Source organism: Athene noctua, chromosome 2, assembly GCF_965140245.1.
Source record: "Athene noctua chromosome 2, bAthNoc1.hap1.1, whole genome shotgun sequence".
Classification (NCBI taxonomy): domain Eukaryota; kingdom Metazoa; phylum Chordata; class Aves; order Strigiformes; family Strigidae; genus Athene; species Athene noctua.
Window position 1 is genome coordinate 108,131,251 of NC_134038.1, and position 15,399 is coordinate 108,146,649.

Here is a 15,399-nt window from a genome sequence, read left to right on the forward strand (position 1 = left end):
AGCCTGCTGTCATTAAGGGATAAATTGCTTGCTAAGAGTCAGTTTTGCATTTTCAACAATGAAACTAAGATCTCCGAAGTGTTCCTCAGATATGGGCACACCCAGGCTGAATGAACAGGTTCAACCCACACCCTGATTTGCAGCTATCTGTGATTAGTGATACACCAGTCTGTAGCTAATATCACAGGTATTTTGGGCACTCTTCACATTACAGGTCCCTTAGGTCTAAGAGTGGTCAGTGAACAAGATCCGTGAAAACTCTTGGTTTAAACCTATTCTGACACCTGGTTTAGCTGATGAGCTGATCCATATCTATCTTCAGTTTGTGGGGGTTAATCTAAAAAATTAAGGAAATTACAAGAGAAGCTTGATATGTAGGAAGGGAAGGACTTGGATGGTTCCCAGTCCAGAGACACTGTGTAGTCTCCATCCTTGGAGATACAGCCGGACACAGTCCTGCATCCCTCAAAGACAGAGACACCAGCTGACAACAGGGTAAGAAGTCGTGCCTCCAGCCCTCTCCAGCAAGGGATGTTCCCTCCACTGGCAGCAAGCAGCACCATGAAGATGCCAGGCAGGAGTAGCTGTGAATGAGAGAAGATGGTCTGTCTTCACGTTATCCACAGCCAGTGGCATCAGGGCAACTTTCAGAGGGAGTGGCTGCATACTACAGCCACCTTTCACAGATACTTTTTTCTTAACGATAAGCTACAATATTGTAATGAGTATCCACAGACAGCTTTCTGCTGCAGAAGGTGGCTACAGCAAACAGTGACAGCTTCGCTGGAGTTTTCTGGTTTATCATTACTTTTTTTCTGGGAGGGCAGCCCGGTTGCACACTCCAATGCTCTGTTACGTCCCCATTTCAGCCAGTAATCTTGACAGAAATCCTCACCCCTGCTCCCCATCATCCTGAGCTGCCATACACCCAGAGCTCCAGCCTGCAAGCATAAGGGAGACCCAGCTTGGCCTCGCAAAGAGCGCAAGAGCAGGCTGTCTGCACAAGCACCTCTTCCCTTGGACCAACTGTGCCAAAATTCGAGACAGAGCCAGGGACTGGAGCTGGGACTCTTGGGCCCAAGCGTTAACGTGGCACCGAGCAGCACTGCACCTCGCTGTGTCCAGCAGGGACAGAAAGAAGGGGGAACAAATCCTCCCTTGCCCTTTTAAATCTGGACAAAACAGGTTTCTAATTAAAGCAGCTCTTAATCATTATTGCTCTGTGAATGCAGAGCTGGTGGATATTTGATGCAGAGAGTTGGTTGAAACTCTCTCATACCGGCTCCCTCTTTGTCCCTCTGTGAGTCTGGGAATGGGTGTGATCTCTGAGTAGGAGTGTCTCTGCGGTTAAGTAGAGGATTGAATTACCGAACACTGCTGTTCCGGAGCTGACAAGGTAGCAGAACAGCAAACAAAGTGCCTTGAAACTAGCTCACCAAAGAGGAGAGAAGGCGCTGGGCTTGGTGGAAAAGGGAGACCTGCGAGGACACCACACGCTTCCCAGCAAGGTAAGCAGCTTCCTTGCACCCCTCTTGGTTTTATTTCTGAAGGCCAGAACTCTTTAATGACTTTTGCTCTGTGGGATAGTAAGAAACAAACAAAATAAACTAATAGATTATTTTTTTTTTTTAATTGGTCACCTGGTGTAAGCCAGGGTGTCTTTACTGAAAACAATGAGCCCATCCTGATTAACACTGTTTGGGGTTGGAAGAAGCAGCTATCTCAGCTCTCCGAGAACCCGTCCGGGCTGTGTATCAGCTCGGAGAACACATGCTTTTCGTTTAGCTCTCTGTACAGACTGGCTTTGATTTCACGCAATAAGCAGTTAATGGCGTTTTGATTTGGTCTGGTTTGTTTTATGATTTGCTGTCATGGGGATTTGCTTAAAGCTTGCCAGCCTTTGAGACGCGCTTATGAGTCCAGGCAACAACAAAAAGTCGCTGGAAGTCTCATCGATAGGTCTTGTAGTCTGATCAATAGATCTGCTAATGGCTGAACTGCTGGACTGTTTTGCTCTATAAGTACAGAGTGTTTTCTCGCCCTGTTCATTTGAGATGCAAATTGCGCTGAGATAAAATTGAGTTGTAATGGAGTTGAGCTGCAGGCTTACTTGCCAGTACTTTTCTTAGGCGTGCCTATTAGGAACATAAATATTTAACACAAAGGAGAACTGATATGAATTAGCATCTGTGGGAGGTTCGCGCTTATTCAAGACTACCCTAGCACAGATGTAAGCAAACGTTACAACAGCTGAAGCAAACTGGCCCCACCAGAGCAGCACTTAGACGGTGAATCATCCAGGTGCTCTTTACACACCGCTGCTAAATGGGCAGATTAGAGTCTGCGAAATAGAGATTAGACAGTCACAGAGCACCGGCCTTCCTTTTCGGCAGTGTTTTACCATTCCCTGTGGCGCTGGCTGAGATGCCAGGTGGAAGCAAATGCAAGGACGGGCACTAGCCAGTGCAGTGCAGATCAGGAAAGCCCTGACCATCTTCCCTTGCCTTCCTCCTAGCAGAGCTAGGTGAGCCTCTCCTCCCCCTCTCCTCCTCCTCCCGACTTGAACAGGCTGCCCTTTTCCTCCTCCGGCTCGCTTCCCACCAGCAGACATGTAGCCCTCATGATGTTATTTCCTAGGCAGGACTTTGTGGCAACAGTTGCCGAGGTTTTCCAGCTGGGAACAAAGGTTTCATGCCATGGCCACTGTCAGTGTCACCCTGGTCTCCTGCCTTCCCCTGAATCCTAGGGCTCTTGGTTAGGTTGAGACCGTAAATCCCTGCTCTCGAATGGCCAGGGATGCTAAAGATACTGACAGTGTCTCCTGATCTTTTCCATGGAGCTGCACAAGTTTTTTCTGGACTTTAAGCATGGAGGTTGTCACCTTTTCAGCTCTGGACCCCCCAGGGAGGTGTGGGACATGTGACACAGAGGAGATGCACCATGGACTCTGTGACTTCAGGCTAGATCTGTCCTGCAGCCTGCTCCTCCGGCACCACCCATGCTGTGGTCACTGGTCCCCAGCCGAGGAAGAGGCCAGTTCAGACACCTGCCCCATGCTTGAAAGATGCTGGGGCTCTGCTCTGTGTTGGGCACCTCCTGCTGGACCAAAAGCCTTCCCTCAATTTTAGTAGAGCTAGATGCCTGGTAGCCCACTTGGAAGCAGAGCCCTGAGAAATGCCCTGTGCAGTGAAGGGAAGCTCGGGGCACACTGAAAGCCTTGGTGACACCTTTGTGCTACCTGGCCCAGCTGCATTTTGCCCACCCCTGGGCAACACACGTGCCGCCACCACCCCTCTCCTCAAGGTCCTTCCTTTGTCACAGGGGATAGGCTCTTTGGCAGCCTTCTGAAATTCACTCTGGACTGACACAAATCCACAGGTTGGGCTTTCTATGTATGGAATGTCCAACTGCATAAGGAAGGACTTAGTGTGGACACACCAAACCCAAAATATCTTTGCTCCAGCTCTTTGTTTATTCACATATATTCTTCAGCTTCTGTTGGCCTCTCAGAGAAACAAATCGTACAGTCACAAGGAGATACAAGCTCCTACGACTCATTAAAACTTCTTTTCTCATGCTCTCCCTCTCCACATAATACAACCCTGGAAATGGGCCTAATTATGATTTATCCTGGATGATTATACATTTCCACTATATTTCCACCCATTCTGGGTGTAAAAAGAATGCAGGAAGAGGTGAATATTGTCACTAAGTCTTTGGCATCCTTCAGTCCAAAGAGACAGAAAAGTCCTGTGAGCTGTAATGTTAATTTTCAACATCAGATAATGTGTATTTGATTAAGTTGCCTTGATTTCCAAGGACCTCTGCTTGAAACAGAAATGCTACCATTTGTTATCTGTCTTTATCTGAGCCTATTCATGCTTATCTGAGGTAGCTCTGGGTAGAGTAACAGTGGAACTTGTTATTACCTTATATCCACGTCAAAGACATGAGACATAGGGGATGCTAAATTGCATGGTTGAGGTCTGTCCTGAGAAGTTCCTGTGGAATGAGCTATTCAGAGCAGCCAACCTCTCCCTCCTAAAAATGTCCTGTTGCCATGTCCTAGGATGAAAGAATAGGTTTCTGTCTGGCCCTTTATTTAAAACCACTCTTACAAAAACAGCTGAATAGGGTAAGAAACAGGCAAGGTTAGAAAGCACATTCTTTTTTTAGGTGATAGGGACTATCAAGATACCCACCTTTCATTTGGGAGGGTGCTAGAGTCTGAATCACTGTACTTTGTTGCTGTCTATGAAATAGCTGTCTGGATCTAGGCAAATCCCACCTATCTCAGTCTTTCAGGTGCTTGATTCCCTTCTCTGTGCTCAGACAAAACTTCCATTGGCAGCTCTGGGTGCAAAAGGCAGTCTTGGATGAATGACTCTTTCTAAAGCTGTTTTCAGTATTTGCAGGGATGTTTTATTCATTTGGCTTTATGTAGTTGATGTGCTACTCTCTCAAAGCTGACCTTCATTTCTGCCAAGAGAGGACTGCACGCTTTTCTTGTGTTTGTGTGTTATGATCCTGTGTGGGCTGGGTTTCACTTTTTACGCCAAGCAAGTGCCAGACGCATGGCCCCACGGGCTAGGGCTTTGCTCTTTTTTGTGCTGTGTCAGCAGAGAGCTATGCTCAGGCATGTAGGAGCCCCCAGGGCTGGGCAGCACAGAGTTTAGCTCACAAAATTATGATGCGCCAACACTGTCCATCCACAGGGGCAAAGTTACATCCCATGTTCTTCTGCCCCTCATTCCCAGTAATAGGGTGGCCTATCTCAATTTACCCCATTGTCTCCCTGGACCCCTTTCCTACCACAACAGAGAATAACAATGAAAAGCCATCTCAGGAAGGAGACACAACCATGGGGTCTCTTGAGGGTGGGGTGGTATTCCTCAAGAAGTAATCATTTAAAGTGAGGAGACGCACGTGGAGCCAAAGTAGCACCTGCAGGAGGACCAAGTGTGACCTCGCAGTCCACCCTGGGTTGCAAGGGCTGGATGAAACTCATAAACACACCACGTATGTTTGTGGTGCTGAAGGTCCCTCTGGTTTCATGCAAGCCTAGAGGATAATGCCAGTAGGGGTGACTGGAACCAAAAAGGTAGGTTGCTGGTGGTCCCTTGACAGAAGATCCCATGAAGGTCTGGCTTTGTTTCAAAGACCTTAAAGCTCATATAAGGAATCTCACCCCATCCTTAAATGTGGAAGCCTGGGTTGGGTTGGTTGGTACCTGCTTGTTTTGACACAAGTTAGGTGTCTTTCAGCAAAGATGTATCATCCAATATACACAAAGGGTGAGCTTTCCCTTGGAGCTCGAGAAACAAACCTTCCTCTTGAATATATTGGTTGCATCTTCCCAGGCCACTGATGGAAATACAGTCACCTATGGAGCACCACACTTAGGTCCAGGTCATTTCATTTGCAGTCTGAAATGTAAACCTGTTTTTTTTTTAGAATTTCAGGGTTTCTTTTCCCAAGTTTGATGTGACACTTGCAGACCTGAACTGGAGCAAAACTGGAACAATCCCTTCCTTTTGATAGTTACTGTTAACCTTGCTGCTTTCCACTGGGAAGTCAGTGCTCTGGGAACTGGTTCTCTAGCTGGTCTGAGTGGACCCAGACCAGCACCCCTGCTCTGTCACCATCAAATAAAGTCTGGTAGCAAGGGCTTATTCAACTGCACTAGGGAAAACCTGCTCTTTATCTTGTACACATACATTACACACATATATACATTCATGTTCATACAATAAATATAAAACTGTCATATGCAGTAGCAGAAATCATAACTCTTAGGCTTGTTTTTTGAGAAGGATGAGGCAGGTGGGCACTGGTGCTTGGGTTTAACTGCAGTTTGTTTGTGGTATTTGGCTCAGTTCATGCTGACAGATGTGGCAAGCAGGGTCTCGGTGTACAGTGGAAGCTGCTGAGCTCCCACATTCTGAGAGAGGTGACATGCACCATGCCAAGCTGGGTTCTCCACCCGGGCGGTTACCACATAGGCCAAGGGGACAGTAAGTCCCTCCTGACCGAGAGTCACCAGATTTGCTCTAGACCCAATGTCAGGATGTGGGGAACCACCCAGGGAGAGTCCTCCTCAGACTTAAGCAGCTAAAACCAAGACATCCATGAGGGTGAATGACTCCCAGCCTGTAACACTCTCTGCTGTCCTTCCTACAGGCTCTTTGAACCCTGCATAGGAAGCAGTGGTCTTTCCTCAGTTTCAGCTGGGAAAGTGCCTTCTTTTGAGGGTCTTTCCCTTCCCAGAAGTTTTTGAAGTGCCAGTGCCCCCCAGGGCTCAGGAGGCTCTTGCACAGGTGACCAAACACACATGCTCGCCTCCCTGATGTCTCAGCTCTAGTTTTACTTGCCTGCAGTCATTAGGTTCAATAATGCTCTGTTAAAATGCTGATGGGGGAGAGGATTGTAACTTTTTTCTTAGAGGTGATGAGTAATTAGAAGTTATTTTGTGAGAACATTTCTAACCAGACACTTCTCTGGAAACCAGGAAGAGGAATTAAAATGGCTTCAGCTTTGTTTTTCTTCTGTGTGCACCTCCTGCCTTCACTGTGGCACGAAGCCCTGTCTTCGGATGCAGAGCTGGTCCAGAGCCAGTGATCTCTCCCTTTCACCGGGGGAGAATGAGCTGAAAGAAAGGAGAGATTTGTTCATAATGAATTGGCAAGCTCCACGCTCGCCATTCCCTTGGGGTGGCTCTGTACTCAATAACCTCACAAAGAGAAGCCGGAGGTGGAATGGATACTCTGAAGTAGGTGTGCACCAAGCTGCATTGTATTATTTGAAAGTAATGCACCTGGCACCATTCCAGGGGGAATGCTGCTGCAAGGTGCTTGCATACAGAAGATTTTCAACAGCTTCTTGTGCCACTGGTTTTTTTCTCACAGATCTTCAGAGCGAGGTGGGTTTGCACTGAAAGAGTTTGTTATTGGTCACTGAGACTGATCTCAGGGGGAAGTTGCTGCAGCTCAGACTCTGCTGCTGCTGCTTCTGAAAGCTTTTTGAGTCTAATAGGGCTGCCCTCACCCTGCAGAGATGCTACCTGCCTGGGAGAGCCTGCTGCTTTCAAAGACATCCTGGGGAAGGACTTCCCAGGAAAACAGTCAAGAGCTGCATGGGTGCTCTCACCTTCTTTATAGGACACCAAGGCAAGGACTGCCAGCCTCCACGTTCAGCCAATTTGCTGTCCCTTTTCCAGCGCCAGTCACTGCTGAGCACTAGGCTCTGCATCCAGCATGCTGAATGTGGAAACTCAGACTGCATGACTTGGGAGTTGTGGCTGGTGTTACGGCTTTCTGATTTAATTGTCAGCACATTGTTCTCACGTTGTTGAGAAGTTTTCTGGGACAATACAGCTCTACTGTTCCCAGGACAAACAGTCAGTTGTTAAAATTTTAGAGGGAGAGTTCAGAAATGGCAATAGTTTGGGAAAAATCTGCTCCTACAAATCAGTTTCCCAAGACCATCTGCTTGAAGATCAGAGTGCTGGAAAGCTACCAGCAGTGAGATAAATAGAGAGGACAAAGGAGGTCATAAAGGGAGGTGTGGAGAGATGAGCAAGATTTTCTGGATGGAGCAAAGTGTTGAGCTAGAATTTACGGCAGGTGGAAATGAGGCAGCTGCAGGGACTAGTCAAAGTCAGAGGAGATAAATCATAAGTTGCCTGCCCTTCTAAATCAGATGTCCTCTGAGGAATTTGAAGAGACAGATGAAATACAGATTGAGTGCTGTTGCAACTGGGAAGGTGGTCATTTCCCAGTAACCTAGTATTTCCTTGTGCTCCCTGCTTTTAAGTAAAGATCAATGGTAGGATTGGAGAATTAGTGCAAAGCCCATCTGCATGTGACTCACAAGGAGCTGAAAAAGGTAAAGGCTCACAGCACCAGTGTGTTTCTGAGAAAGACTCTGTATAAGCTACTAAGTCAGAGAAGCCAGAAAGGGACAGGGGTGAAGGCACAGATTATAAGAAAGCACACTAAACTGAAGGTCTACTTCTTGGTAATGCCTGGGATGATGGTTGAAGATGGGGTAAATTTCCAGGTTTCAAGAGACACATCAACTGGGTCCTGGGGAGACTGGTCAGCTTTTGTCAGACAGGGAAAACTGTTCATTGCTCTTGCAGAACTGAGAAATTACTTGGCTAGGTGGATCCAGGTTTATGCATCCTTTGAATGTAGTGAATGGGGAATTCAAATCTCTCCTGGGGTATAGAGCACTACCAGTTTGAGAGGCCATCATTAACATAAAAGCATCTCAGTAGTTCTCCTCTTTATCCCAGGCTCTTAAATCTTCACTCACATTAACCCTGAACAGACTTTAGCGTCTCAGTCCTCAGCATCCCAGCCCTTGCCCCATGAGCAAAAAATTCCAGTTGACTGTGATGGCAGGTGGCTGCTTGGATGAGACATGGTCTGGTGATCCCTGGCAGCCATTCATGGAAAACATCTGAACACAGTGAAGTCCCTTCTTAGCTCCGGAGCCATTGACCTTGAGAAGATGAGCAAGAAGCCTCTTCACAATCTTAGTTCTTCCTGTCTGATGCCCCATCCCAGGTTTTGATCCATCTCTACTTAAGAGAAGACTAAAACAGCCCTTCAACCCCTTTCACGATCCACCCAGATGATTTGGTAGCATGGATAGGGGATCTTTTCTGACTGGTGGAAGTGGCTGAACGTGTGGGTCAATCCATTCTATTGCCTTAATGTCAAACTGATGGGAACTTGCTGAAGTGCAGCACCTGAAGAGTGGCTTGTGGTCACAGGCCCCAAGGAGCCAAGCCCAGAGAGCACATCCTGGCCATTTAGCCGTCTCATTTCAAAGACATTAAATAAAGACAAGCCTGCCAGCTTCCCTAATAAGCTGTTCCAATATTTAATTGCCCACCGTGATCAGAAATAGCATCTTATTTCAAGGCCTGTTTTACGTAATTTTAGCTGCCAGGCAACAGCTCTTTCCAAGAAGGCCAAAGTGTTCTCTGTGGTCAGCCGGGTGCGTCTGTGCAGAGCCCTCTACTTGGCACAGCAGCCACATTGAGCTTCTGAACCTGGACCTCACAGGACTTAGAGGAGAAGAGTGAACTGAGTTATACTTTTTCCTCTTTTGCTGCCCTCAAACATATCTCCCATTCCCTGCCTCATCACCGTGTCCCAGCACATCGAACATGGGTAATGCGACTCAGCTTCTCTGATTGCAACCCTTCCTGTGATTGTGCAAGAGGATAGGAGCTGTTACCATCACACACATATGCATATGGACATGTATGTCACAGGTGCTCTCACCTATGCAAGCTTTGCCTTCTTGCCAAAAAATTGAAGGAGGATATTTTGTGACTGAGTGTGTGACAGCATGAGAGAGAAGACAAGCCCCATTGCTGGACCTCCCTACCTATAATTTCCATGTGAGCGGAAAACCATTCGTTCTCCTCTTGCAACAGGAAAACAAAAGACAGTTTATACTGGTTGAGTGCTGTATTGTGGACAGTCACTCACTAGGGACAGTCACTGTTCAAAACAGTGGTCCTGAGCAGTAGCCACACAAGGTAACTCAACACTGAATTTCATTCCTCTAGGCAAAACAAGGGTTAACTGCTGTCCTCTCTGCAAACAAAAAATGGCACCTACTTGGGCCCAGATGCCCAACTATAAAGGAGACAATGAAAGCAATTCAAAAGCCCTGGTTTACCTCATCTAATGCCAGTCCAAGTATTCCCAATAATTAGTCCTTTCAGCCTGGAAAGGCTAGAGCCACAGCTGCTTCCTATTTTCCCAAAGCTGTACAGAGCATTAGTCATTTCACTGGTGGTTTTTTTTTTATTACCGTGACTACAGCCCAGTAAGTGTGCCGCCAAAACCCAGACAAGCCAAATCAGGCTTAATTCAGAACGTACTTCAGGAGTTTGAAATGATCTCCTATGCCCCTTCTCAGTCCTTATTTTCCCTCCGCACCCAAACAGCCTGGGTTGCCTCAAGAAATGTCCTGCTAGGTCTGCTTTCCAACATGTACCAGGTTGACCAAAATGAAGTAGTGATTGCTGGCACTTCCACCCCAACTGTTACTCATTAACCAGTCTTGGGAGTGACCTTGACACTTAATTAGTCATCTTCTACTTCATGAAGTCAGAGCTTTTCCCCACACTGTGCTGGTTGGAAAGGGGATGGGGATCATATTTAAGAAGCAGGAGTATTGCTCTGAATTTGGCAGTGTGTGAAGGGGAGTGGGTGTAACAGAGACCAGTCTGACCTCACCCACGAGCTTTGGTACCTAGATTGCATTAGGGAAGGCTCTACTATTAGCTCTGGAGGCTCCAGGTTGTTCCTGCTGTGACATCTACCCATGATGCCAGCCACTGACATTTGGCTTCCAGGTCCTCTGCCCTCACCCAAGAGCAGTGTTTGCTCTTTGCAGTTTAATTTATAGCATCTTAATGAGGTGGTGATGACCCAGCAGAGCAGCTCCAAGCCAACATTTGTCTTTGCCACACAGTGGCCACCTCTTAGCCCATGCTCATTGTGTGAACTTGTCTTCTCTTTCCATGGTTGTGAGAGTCCCTGGAAATAGGGTCGCTGGTCCTGGAGGTGGAAATTGGGTAGCTGCATGTTACTAATGTGGAGGAAAAGGGGGAGCTATAACTGCTTTAGTGACTCTCTTCCCCTTTCAGAGGTAAAGCTGTGTCTGAGTACAAGGAACCAAGTGTCCATCCCTGTAACTAGGTGGTTTTTCCAGTGAATTCCTGCCCCAGAGGCTGTTGACTCATGCTCTTGCCATTTTGCATTTCACCTAGCACTGGGCAAAACCGGTTTGAGTGAGATAGGAACTGACCTAGACATCTCTGTTCAAACCCCACAGCCAACCCAAGCCTCTTGACAGCCCTTTTGCTTCTTTTTAAATTAGAAAAGTTTCTGCTCTTCCTGGTTTCAGCACAGATGGGAAGTTTTTACTCCATAAATACTGTATTTTGTGTCTGGGCAGGATCATCTGATTTAAAACCCACATTAAATCATTAATGAAATGAGCTGTCTGATTATATATAAGTTATGTTCCTATTATTTCTAACTTGGCCACCAGAAGCTGGAAAGTCCAAAGAAACAGCCAACATTGTCTGTGCTTCACACTCCCCCCCCCCGCCAGCTTAATGACTAAGGAGGAAGGGAGGGAGAGCATTTCCCAGAAAAGTGGGGACCAGCACTATATGGGCAGGTTTCAGATAGAGAAAGGAGCCCCAGGAGTGGAGGAGATCCAAGATCCCCATTTTGGGTCAAAGGGGTTTGGGTGGGAATTGGTAGAGCATTGCTGGCTTTCAGAGGGTTTTGTTCAACACAGCCGTATGCGCTCAGAGGAATCTCAGCATCCTTTGGGTTAACTTTTCTGCCAGGAGAGGTTGGGATGCTGGGAGAAGCAGGGAGCCAGCTGTGTCTCACAGCTGGCCAGCTGCCGGTTTCCTCTGCTGTTAGCAGGCGAACAAGATGTCTGCTGCCTTCCATAGGGAGCAGAGTCAGTTTTGCTAAATCTTCACCCCCCTGAATACTCCCTCACATGTAAACATCTTTACTGGCTTTGTTTTCAGGTTGTTCCTGTTTTGATGCTGGAAGGAAAAACCCTAAATAAATTTTAGAAATAGCTGAGGGAAGGAGGCTTCATTGGATTATTCTTAGATAGAGACCTTTCAAATGCCAAATTAAAAGGTCTTTGTTAAAGATCTGAACTGGAATCATGTTTTTGGCTTCAGTTCCTGATAACCCTAGCCTTCACAGTAGATAAGTCAGGAACCCATTCAGAAAAGTGTCTAGCTCCTCTGTAGACGCTGAAATATCTTTCTGCATCTGGCTTTTAATCTGCGTGGGTCTCAATTACCTTTCTGGGAATTTAGATGAAAAATGTCTTTTTTTCCTCTTTGCTGTTTGTCTTCTTGTCTGGAAGCTATCTGGAGGACCTGAGAGGAATGTGAAGGTTGCTGAATGCACTCCTGGTAGGTACATAAGGCTCCAGCCTCTGGATTCAGTCTTCCACAGTCCTTCAAATATACCTGTGTTCAGGAAGGAGTTAGCATGTCTGACTCCTGCTACCAAGTGCTGCCAGGCTGTGGGTGCCTGCTCAGTTAGCAGAGAGGTGTCTGGGGATGTGCTCAAAACACCCCTGGAGGTACCTGCAGCTCTACTGGCTGTGCAAGGAACCAGGGTCTGGCATCTCTGGGCTGTGGGAGATCTGGATGGACCCATGGTCCTGCCTAGAACAGCAATTTTAGTGCTCTTTCTCAGTGTGCAAAGTCAGGAGAAGGACCATCTCTTCTTCTTCTGACTTTATGGTGACAAGTGCAGCGTGTCTCACCATGCTCTCATAACACGAGCAATAAACAGATCCCCTTCTGGCAGGGGATCATCTGTCTTTTTTCTTTTCTTTTTTCAGAAGAAGCTTGTTCCATGGCTTTGTGCAATAGCTTTTTTTATTTTTCATCTTATCATGGCTCAGTTGTTGTGCCGAGTTGAGGCAGTCGTGGCACCGTTCCTTCTTGTAGGCAGTTTCCTACAGCTGAGCAGAGGAGTTCAGGAGAGGCCATGGCCTACAACCAGTCCAGAGACAGAGAAGAAAATGCAGTCAATCATGTTGCTGTTGTTTTTAACGTAGTACAATCGTTCAGTCTGTCATGAGCAAATGCAAATCAGAGGAGTGAGCTGGCAAACAAATGAATGCAGAACACAGAAATCAGTGAGCCGTCTTTTCTCTTGAAGCTGGGCCTTGATTTGTGAGCAGGATTGACTCATATGGGAAAGGCTGATACGGGTCTTGCCCCTGCACAAATGTCCCGTGTTCACTGCAGTGGATCAGAGCTCCTCAGGAGGCATTTGCCATGCCCCATCCTCTGCTAGGGTATAACCCAGTGTTTTCATTTACATTCATTTGGGGTTTGATTTGCTTTAGGAAGTTGCCCTGTAAACAAGCTGGGTTCAGAAACTGGTTCTTGAGCAGACCTTCAGCTATCCAAGCAGTAGGAACAGGGAGCATAGATAAGGGTAGTCCTCTTTTTTTTTCACAGCTGGTAGATATGATAGAGGATATATGAGAGACCTTCACTCACCAGACAGCTGGAGATACCTAAACCATCTCGGATGTCCCCAGACACCTTTGAGTGGGCAACTGATACCTGAAACCTACCTCTTCCCCACACAGGCAGAAGAGCCTAGGGACCTCCAGGAGTGCATGTGTCTCCTGGAGGCCCACTGTTGTCTCTGCCACCCCTCATGCCATGGTGGGAACAAAGTAGTATTGATGTCACATCCAACACCGTGGTGAATCCTTTCCACCTATTCAAACAGGGGAAAATTAACCCCACACCAGAGCAACGGTATCCTATCCAGTCTTTTCTAGGCTGTGATCCCACACTTTGCTTGAACCTCCCATGAGCATGGATAGCCTGGGAATGGGGGTTCATCCCACCTAACCATTGATAACTGCAGGTGTGCTTTCTTCATAATCATCAGAGAGATAGAGACACTTCAAGGTGTGGATTTTCTGTATTAAACCTCCACTGACAGAAAAGGAACCATCATGACTAGCACGCTTACTGTTGTATCTAATTATATATCTATTTTGTTTTTTTCTTCCTCCTTTCCCTTCTAGCTCAGACTGAAGGATGGCAGACGGTGACATGAATCTCCCAACTATTGAAAGAAAGCTGGGACTGCAGATATGGGGCATAGAGGTATGACAAGAGGCAATGATGGTGTATGTCCTCTGCACATGTGTGTGTGCATATGTTCAGGAAAGAGATATTCCTGAAGTAATCTGGGTGGGAAAAGAGGGTCTTATAGATAAAATACAGTGGCAAACAAGAGACCCAATATCTGCCTATGCAACTTTCAACATGTTGTTTCTTTGATTTCCTGCTCTGTAAGACAGGGATAATATTGACCAAGGAAACGTGAATGTGGTGGGACTTAAGCTGTACCTCCAGCACTGGAGGCTTTCTCATCCTCTTCAGGAACCAATGCAAAGCTGCTTTAGCACACCAGAACTTAATTCCCTGTTTCACCAAGAAGAGAGGTTATGCATAGGTAACCATAGTCCATACCAGTAGTTGTCATGGGGAAGGCACCCATTTTGGGAGCAAAGGCATCCCATGGAGTCTATTTGCACTTCATTCTTGTCTTTTCTACTCTGATCAGTGGGGCACTGCAAGGAGGAATACTGCATCCTGCGAGGTCACCTTCTGCTTGAGGTGGTATTTTGTTTAGGATTGGAGCCAGACTGTGCTCAATTCTGCCTTTTACTGGCCAAATTCAACAGCAACATTCCCTTGCAATGAGAGGGGGCATAGACTGAGGTGCACAGTCCTCTCAGGGGAGCAGTGGGAAGGGGCTCCAGCGCCTGTCTCCAAGTGGTGGTGGCACTCCACAGGTCCCAGCTGTGTTCCAAATATCACAGGGTCTTTGCCTTTCCATTTCTTTCCAAAGCACTATACTAAGCTTCTTCCTAAAGAATCTGTAATTAGAGATGTGTCTGTTCACAACGGTCAAGCTGGTATGCTGGGAAACAAGTCAGGCCACCAGAAGAATGTATGTCTCTAATTCCAGGAAACCCAGGAGCTGCACATGTACTGGTGGGTGACACATCCAGACACCTACACTGGGCAGGCATATCTGGTTAATTGTTCACTTGTACCAGATGACTTGTGCCATTAGGGTCTGGAGGGGTGAGGGACACATCAGTGTCCTCAAGTCTGTCTTTTCTAAGCACTGCTAGTTGCTGTGAATTCCTGGCAAAGTGGTTATCCTAACAAAGTTCTGAAAGTTAGCCTTGAACTGAGTAAAAACAATGCCCCAAAACTAAAACTAGGATGAGATGTGCTCACTCTCCTGGGAAATTCCCTACAAATGCAAGCTCTGGAGCACTTCAGCCTGACGTCCAGGTCTTCTTGCTCTAGACCTACAGGGTTGCAGAAGGGCAGGAGACTGAGAAATACTTGTCAGTCTGTCTAAACAGCATTATCAATTGACCCTTTTCACCCCTTTAGTACTTTTGGGATTTTTTCCAGAAGTGTTTTTTCCCAGCTCACAAGCACACCCCTGATTCTTCCTTCTCCAAACCCTGATTGTCACCATAGAGTTTTGTGACACCAGCTGTCCTGTTTCACGTAAATCAACTTCTGGCTCTGAAGTTCTACCAATGACCCAAACACTCATTTCCTTACAGAATATGAAGATGGTTCCTGTACCTGAAAAGGCTTATGGGACTTTTTTTGAAGGAGACTGTTACATAATTCTGCATGTAAGTAAGGCTAGCAAACACTGGTCTCTTTGGTGGGCAACTGGTTCAACCTTTTTTTGGTTAGCTCTGACTTGGGTCCTAGGTACCCTCACTGGTGAGAGCAGCACTATGGGTAAAAGC

The 15,399-nt window shown here is 46.8% G+C and overlaps 1 protein-coding gene across 2 annotated transcripts in view; it reads left to right on the forward strand.

Moving 5' to 3' along the window:
• Positions 1-1,217: 1,217 nt before the first annotated feature.
• The window catches only part of VILL (villin like), a 39,854-nt gene continuing 25,672 nt past the window's right edge, over positions 1,218-15,399 (forward strand). For both annotated transcript variants that reach the window (XM_074899846.1, XM_074899845.1), the window contains exons 1-3: positions 1,218-1,508; positions 13,633-13,714; positions 15,205-15,279. In XM_074899846.1, the coding sequence (XP_074755947.1) occupies positions 13,646-13,714; positions 15,205-15,279 (144 nt within the window). In that variant the 5' untranslated portion in view covers positions 1,218-1,508; positions 13,633-13,645. The remainder of the gene's footprint in view (positions 1,509-13,632; positions 13,715-15,204; positions 15,280-15,399) is intronic.